Genomic DNA, 8612 nt, shown 5'->3' on the forward strand with positions numbered 1-8612 from the left:
GCCCTTGTGTTGAAAAGGTTGCCCAACCCTGCATTACTTTCATCACTGCAACAAGGTCAAAGCGGTGTCGGTTGTAGGCTACTAACGAAAAAAAAAGTCTGACACTTTACTGCTTCAAGCGGGAGATTAAAATTGTTTTTAACATCACTAAAAGCAGTAAAGAGCTAAAATATATGAATTGCATGTCATCCGAATACAGTCTGAACATTACAAGGCAAGCTTTTCACCTAAGCTTTAAGTTGGTTAAACAACGCTTGACTGAACAAAACGACCCCTGTACTCAAGTTTACTATATTATAGTATAATTTTAAAGAAATCCTTGCACCCTTTGTTTGTCATTGCTTAGTATCATTGCTTTAACGGTTTAACCCATTATCAAAATGTTTGGTGCATAGGAACAATACGTTATAATTCTTGTACCACAAATTGCGTCTTAAAATTACCTGAGGATTGTTTTTTCTTTAAAGTATGAAAGGAAAGGCACCGGAAAACCGAAAAAAGAGCTTAGTTTTAAGGCAGGCCTAAATAAGACATTTCAATCGCAACCGACTGACGCATCATATAAATTAACATTCCTGAACGATACATGTAGGTTTTTCAGTTTATAGTTAATTGTAACCAGTAAATTTAAAGATTAAATTAAGTCAAAAATTATACGTATAAAACAATGTAAGTGGCCAACAACAAAATTTTATGTTAAGTAGAAATTATACGCTGCTGTCCCAGTTGCCGGAAATTTCTCCAAGAACCGGTAGAGGAAGAACTTGCAAGTTGCACGTGGTCAGTAATTAAAAGTAACATTTGAAGGGTGGAAAGAATAAACTATGAGTAAAAAACAAGGTTAGGCGAGGTATAGTAACATTTTCGGTTAAAAAAATGCTTTAGGAATAAATTAGAATCAAAACATTGTAAAAACTAAAATACAACGATAAATTGAACCATGCAATCCCTTGGCACATTATACTGCTTGAGCAGCGATTTCCCTTCAAGGAATTGTAAAGTGTTCTCCGGAACGTTTTTGATTTGGAAAAATAACTTATTCGTATTACAAGTAGGCACGTTAGCAGATGTGTGAGATTTGAATGTTTACTATCCTTAAATAACTGATAATGATAAAAAAACATTTACCTACAACCTTCGAGTATGCATAGTGGATGATTCTTATAGTTGTATATGGTTTTGTAAAAAATGTGCTACAGTTAAAGAATCACTATTTCATAATTTAATTTTTTTCGAAATTGTTTTGTAGGAAGGAGGATTTCTATACATGACAAATCCGGCGGTAACAAAAAGTTACGAAACACACTCAAAACTTAAGCCAATACGTATTAGTCTAAAGTGGATTTGTCAAAAAGCGTACATTCTACTTACAAGTAACAACAACTAAACCATCTTTAACCTATAGCAATCACATTGCGTAATTCCCCAAACCAGCAGCCGAAACAGAAACATCCGTTCCGTAGCTCAACTAGATCGGGGAATTCCCGTACTTGTGATCCGGCTCAAGGTCACGTGCATTGTGACGTAACAGCAGACGCCCACGCATCGCGAGCAGTCAACAAAGTCAAGCGCAAAGACCAATCCAAGGTTTCGGCTGGATCCTGTTTATGGTAGCTTATAGGAAGTTCGTCAACAACTAGTTGCCAAAGGCCTGTTGTTGCAGTGGTTTAAGGGAAGTGAAACGTTTGTTTACGGAAAGGGTCACCATACTACGACCCACGGGTCAGATCCGGCCCACAGAGTTAATTTATTTTAGCCCGCGCTCTAATTTCTTTTTGAAGATAAAGCATGTTTTAAGCCTTGTCGGGTGCACTACACTTTAATGAAATAATAAAATTAACGACAACTTATTAAGGCTTACTACAGTTTTTATTGCATAGTTATTATTTTTTATTCGCTTCACGATAATCAAGGTAATTAAGTTCAACAAAAAAATTTATATCACGCCCGCAAACGTAAAGCGGCTCTGATAGAAATTCTTACGAACTAAAAATATCGGTTTCGTCATGGCGTTTTCTTGGATTTTAAGACAAACACTTCGCTTTTTTGACATTAATGAGAAAAACACTTATTTCATGGTCTTGCTTGAATATAAAACAAAATTAGTGTTTATACCACAGGATAAAGGTTTTACACTTTTGACTCGATTTAAAAAGCTATTGTTTCGGTTCAATGGAAACGAAGCCGTTGTTATGAAAACTGCGAGTTTGTGGCCTTCAGAACACTTTAGTCGTTCATTCAGTGCTGTAGGAAAAAACACCTATTTTTACAGTTGAATATAAAAATAAATTGTTGTTTTCAACGGTTCTGATCCTTTTTTGGGGAAAAATGGATCCACATATAATTGTGGTTTCGCTAATGGCGTTGCCATTGCTTTTAGGACAGAAAATTTCCCTTTTTGCAGTCGTGTTAAAAATTCCCGTATGACAGGCTCGGCTGGTTATGAAAACAACTTGGGTCTAATGCTGTTTAAACCGGATGATGCTTCTGTATAAGTTTTTATAGTGAAAAATAACTGTGATTTCGTGAATTATTTTCAAGGAAAGAAAGTTGCCTTTTTCTTTATTTTTTAATCAATTTCCGTATTTCCTCTTTTGTCCATAATATTATTAATAACTGACACAATTTTTTTGTGATGCAAGATAATGTCTTTTTAGGCAAAAATGTATAGAAGCCAAGTATATGCCTCCAGTTTCGTAAATGGTGTCACAAAAAAAATATTTTTTTCCGAAATTATTTTTGGCCGTTCTAACATTTATTAAACCCTGGCGTAAAAACTGTTTACACAAATAAAGCAAGTTTTTTTAAGGCTTTTGTTCAAAGACGATCAAAATCATTTGTGAAATGTTTTACCAAATCAGCATTTGAATAAAAAATAATTTAATAAAAAAGAAATAAATTTTACTCCAAGAAACGATTTTGGTTCTTCAATAAAGGAATCAATATCTTTTAAAAAAGGATTTCAAAAAACACTTCAGAAACATTTTTTGTAACGAAACAGCGCCACTGCAAAAACGAAATTGTGACGTATCAATGACAAACAATAGGAAAATCCAATCGCTGGGGAATTACCAGTTTCGATAACTTTAGGTGCTTAAATTAAATGTATTGAATATGTTACGGCATATTGCAGTTAAGCAGGCCGACTTTAAAGAGACTTAGAGTATGTTTTACTTTAAACGCTTTGAATTTAGTTTGGCTAAACAAGAACGCGAGTTTTGCTCAACTAAGTTAAATTTTGTGACGAAAAGTCGTGTAAGCTGTAAAGTTTATTTCGCAGGATTCTTCACAGTTAACTGTTTTTTGGCAGAAAAAGTCCAACAATCGCAGAGCGTATTTCGGGTTTCTTAACTTTGTACGTACATTAAAGCACGTACACAGTGGATACGCATAAATAAGGCATTTACAACAAGCACATATTTTAGGAATGAATCAAGCGAAGACTTCTATTGTCGACGTAGTTTCACGAAATAGGAAATATGGACACTCTTCTATATTAATATTAAATTCCACATTGTTGAAATGTTCCGATATGATACATGCTTATTGACGCCACAATAAATCCCATGCAAAGTGTAGAAATATCATGTTACGGTTGATATAGGAATCCCACGATGTACAACAATGGTTATAACGTTGTATCGTTCTGATTGCGAATAACAAGTTTTGTCCACTCAGCAAAAAATCACTTTCTCCCGCAAACGCACTGGAGAAGCTATGTGACCTTTGTAACAGCTGATCAGTAAATTACATCACTTGAACAACAGGTGCGCAAAGCACAGGCCGGGTGGGTCTCTTTATAGACCAATAATATGGGCTATAACGGTTATTTTAGGCCATCTTTGTCACAATGTGTCAATTTTACAAAAAGATAATCTATACGGACTTAGTGCTGTGAGTATTTTATTTTTATTTATGGTGGGTCGCAAATTAAAGCTAAACGAAGACGTACTACTTTAATTTTTACTTCTATACAAAACTATTTTTCCACTATTTTTAAAGCAATTTTTTATAAGACAGCGCAAATAAAGATTGAAAATACGAATCTGACATCTTTACCGTCGGCCGCAAGTATTTTATTTTTGTTTATAGTGGGCCGCAAATTGAAGGTTATCGAAGGCTTACCACCGAATTTTACTTTCATGCAAAAACTTTTTTCCCACTAATTTTCAAAGCAAATTTTTTAAGAAAATTAAGGGTAAAAAAAACAGTCTTCGCAGTAGGTCGCAATTGCTGGCCAATCGAGGCATGTCCAGTTCCCATGGATAGACAATGCACCGGGGCCGGGTGGGCTTAGGCTCATTCAGGGGCTTTATAAGGCCGCATTTCCGCACAATTCGAGTGAATCCATTCGTGAACACCCGCCCCCGCATAACCAAGCAGCATGTTGTACAGCTGCGGCTTACAAGGCTTTTTTGACTTTCATCTCTGAAGCGTCCCCAGCCTTTATCAAAGCTTTTGCCGGTTTCGATGTGCTCGAGATGAAATCCGGCTGAAATTCACTCGAAAACCTCTGCGGCAGAATAAAATCCTGTGCCTGTGCGAATGTTTGGCCTCGGTTGTGGTAACAGGTCCTGTAATAAAATCGCGTGTTTTTTATCACCTGCTGGTTGTTACAGCAATACTATTTGTAGCAGGGTAATCTACGTTGCTTTATGGTGCAAGAAACGTACTTTGAAAACACTATTTTTTAACCAATCGGTCCTAAAAAGCACTATTTGCCCGATGTTTATTGTTTTTAGGCAGTAAACCACCACTTTATTGAATTTCAATTGTTTACCACTTCTTCTAATATCAGCCAAAAGCGGTTTACGGTCAACTTAACGATTTTAACAAACAACACACACGGTGCCAACTTGTTTATCGCCATAAACTGATACGTGATGTAGTTTTGCATCATTCAAACTAGTCGGGGCATTGTGACGAGTGAATACGTCACAACTGGAGGGCGTGTGTATTGTTTTTATTGAAATCGACGCGTCACAATATCAGCAGGCTGTGAGCTCATGTGAAAAGAATGCTGGTGAAATCAACACTTTACTCTTTCTGATTAGATTACTTAAAAATCGCCTACGTTTCGTTCGATTTTAGCCGATTTAACAAAGATAAAAGTGAGAAGATGAGTTAAAGACAAAATATACAAAATTTTGTTTTTTCACGTATTCAGATTTCTGCGATCGCCCATTAAAACGAAAACCTAGCACAAAAAGTTAAAATTGGTCATGTTTACCAGAGGACTGAGCCTAGTTCTCAGGTGAATCACAAATTGTCAACAAACTGCTGGTTCCTGTAAAAGGTGATTGGCGTCCTTTTGCTTTTCACCCAAGCGAAACCCTGAATGACACCATTGTTTCTGGCAAACAACTCAAAAACAAGACTATAAAGGATAATATTTGTTTGGTGAACACTGCGCAATAAACCGTTTAATAATGTGGCCCACTGTACAAACATTATAGCATGTTTATTGAAATTTATTTAATTGGGGACAAAATGTTGGCTTACTGATAAAGATAAAGGTGTTCATATGCCGTTAAAATTCATTTGCGACAATATTCTTTGTAAAAGTGCGGATAGTGCGCAATACAAACATTGCGTAATCTACCGGCGCCGCGCAGAAAGGGAGTTTAGCGAAGTTTGCTTGGAGCAGAAATAGCTTCGACTTATTTGGTGCTTTGCGGTCACAAACTAGCTGAAACTCGCATCGAGCGAGTGAATTTGTCAAGACCCTTACTTCAAGAGCTGCGCTGGGTCGGCGTTCCAAAGGACCCTCGACTGGAAAAAAGCGTTGGATAATGGTTCTCACAGCATTCCAGGGCAGCTTACTTGGGGAGAATCGATATTTCTTCCGGCTTTTTCTGTTACGTCAATAGCAATGCGACCAATCCGGAATGCAGGGGTCTGCTGGTCAGCGCATGCGAGAGAAGTTACTTTGCGCAAAATTGTTTGTAAAATTCAATCAATGTTTCATTAAATGTAGTTTGTACGTTATTTGTCACTATTTAATTACAGAAATGTGAAAAATTTGGTTTAGTTTGTTGTATTTCGGCCCGAATTTTAACTTTTTTCTAATGCAGCATTTTTTCCCCTTAACGCTATGATTTGGGATAAGTGGTGTTCGCATTCGCGAAAAGTTGCGAAGATTTCCGAGCGCTCACTCAGGGTAAAGCAGGGTCGTGTGTGTCTGAGCTTGTTTTCGTAGGAACGCCAAACTAAGTTGGACATGCTGAGGTCCGAAAATTCGGCAGGATTACAATGTAATGGAGACGTTTGACTGTACACAATGGAAGTACCGCGCAGAAGGGAACAAGCACATTGTAGTGAGCAACGAAAAAGGCCAGGTTTTGCGCCTTCAGAAAAGCCAGGCCACCTCGCAATACAATGGCGAACAACCGGCGCCGAAACCCGGCAAAGATAATGTTCGCGAAGTTTTGCGCTTTCAGGAATTCGTTGCCTTGCCGTTAATGAAATACTCCGATGCTTGCCACATTTCGAAAGAAGTTCAGGTTTCGTCGGAATTCGCCAACGCCCTGAATTCCAACATTCAACACCAGCGTCCAGAAAGCAGAAGGCATAAGGACCTCAAGGAAACCAGGAATGGTTTGTTAATGTTTGATCATTGTTTTATTCCGATAAATGTTGCGAACAACCAGTTACAGCTGCCACTGGAACTTGCCTTACAAAAGGATACCATCAGCATCGAGATTAAGCCAAAACGTGGATTTATATTACACGCAGATTCGAATGGACTTCCTCAAAACGTTTGCCAGTTTTGTTTAACTCAACTGTACCGTGTTAAATGCGAGAAAAGATTCTCAGAATGTTCACACTACTGCCCTGTAGACCTATTTTCAGGTGACAAAGTCAGAATAAAGAAAGCCATATCTGCACTGTTATCTACACCTCAAAACAATTTCCGTCTATTTAAGAATGGACACTTGTCGTATTCACAAGAGACGATAAAGCCCAACAAAAGCAGTTCAACGACAAATGGTATCAACACTCCAGTGTCACTTCTAACAACGCTACTTGAATCGTTTATATGTAGCTCGTTATCTTTAGATTTGTCGTTTCCGGAGCTGTGTTCAACATTCATTGATTTGATATGTGAAGCTCTTTTGTTACCGGTCCTAGAAAAACACCACGAAGGCGCCATCACAACACCTCAGTATTGTTGTGGACATTCCATCAAAGGGAGGCCTTCGAAGCTTTTAAATGGCCACTCAAAACCTCTGGAAATTCTTGAAGAAACATCTCTTCCTAGTAACTGTATTCTAGGATTAATCCTTGCCGCTCAGAAATTAAATGTGTTATCAATCAGTGATGTAATGAAGTTGTACGATTCCGAACGAAGTCGGGACAACGTGACGATGTCTGAAGTGGAATCCAACCTGGACGGCCCATATACTGCACCAGTTTGGAAAGATGCAATCAAGCCAAGTGGATCTCCCAATCATACTAAAGGAAAGGCAAAGTCTTCAAAAACGTATGTTTGTTTTTGTTCTACATATCATAAATTCTAGTTGAAATCATTTTCTAATAAATTTTGTATCATAGGAGTTTTCTATAATTTTGTATCGTAGAAGTTTTTGCTAATTTTGTATCATAGAATTTAACAAAAAATATAGAAATATATTTGAACTGTTTTAAAAAATTTTTTAAAATTTTTTTAGAGACGTTGCTACAAAAGTTAGGCGCTTTCTTGTTTCAAAATCTTTTTGCGACTGTTCAATCATGATTTCTTTGAGAAAAATCCACCCCACCAAATCAGACGTCTCCCACCTAGTCAAGACAAAAAAGCCGACGGCTTTGTGTAACGTGATTCGCGACAGACTCGGAAACTTTTACCTTGTTTCCATCGCCGTTGTCGACATGGACCCAAAATCATCTTCAAGAATCCCATTTTATTTTGAACAAAATAAAAAACTGGCTGATTGGTGGAAATTGACATTTACCTAAATATTTTTTTTTTGAGCTTTTGAATTTTTTTTGCAATATCTACCTGTTATAATTAGACTTTAAATGCCGCATTAAAATGTAAAACACTTGCAATGGTCACAATGTTAACTTGCTGCAATATTAAATTGTAATTATACCTTTTTTTTGGTTGTGATTCTTTCATGTGCAATTTGAAGAGGTTTTCAAAGGCTGCTAAGTTATTCCCACGCCATGAATAGTGTTCAATTACTAGGAAACACTTAGTTAACAACAATTTGTCAATTGGGCAGATATCAGTTTACAATTTGTTGCTTGATGTTGTTTACTTTCTTCTTCACTATGCACTAATGGGTGGGGATTCTTCGAAAACTTTTCTATTGTGGTTATTTTAACCTAAAAACTTTATTTTTTTTGCAATGTGCTATTTTCTGTCCACTGCTTTACCATCGCTTTTCTTGCCTAATTAAATCATTCTGTTTTGTTGCCAGAGATTTTATTTGTGGTAATAGGAATATTATATTTCGGCAGCTTTGTCTTGTAGAATTTCCTATTTTTTGGTTGTTTTAGGAAATTTTTTTGCTTTTTTTTATATGCAGAGTCAGTATTTGATGTACCTGTTTCTTATTCCAGCATTCTAAAACCTTAAACACGGATAATTCTCTGATTAAATAATAATG

The 8612-nt window shown here is 36.8% G+C and overlaps 1 protein-coding gene across 1 annotated transcript; it reads left to right on the top strand.

The window, feature by feature from the left end:
- The first annotated feature begins 5594 nt into the window (after positions 1–5594).
- LOC146138912 (inositol-pentakisphosphate 2-kinase-like) lies at positions 5595–8565 on the top strand. The gene is made up of 2 exons (XM_083394098.1): positions 5595–7483; positions 7671–8565. Exons 1-2 carry the CDS (start codon positions 6258–6260, stop codon positions 7954–7956), a joined length of 1512 nt encoding a protein of 503 aa, XP_083250224.1. The 5' UTR covers positions 5595–6257; the 3' UTR covers positions 7957–8565.
- The last annotated feature ends 47 nt before the right edge of the window (positions 8566–8612 follow it).

The sequence above is a fragment of the Ascidiella aspersa genome, chromosome 7 (genome assembly GCF_963924565.1).
Source record: "Ascidiella aspersa chromosome 7, kaAscAspe10.2, whole genome shotgun sequence".
Classification (NCBI taxonomy): Eukaryota; Metazoa; Chordata; class Ascidiacea; order Phlebobranchia; family Ascidiidae; genus Ascidiella; species Ascidiella aspersa.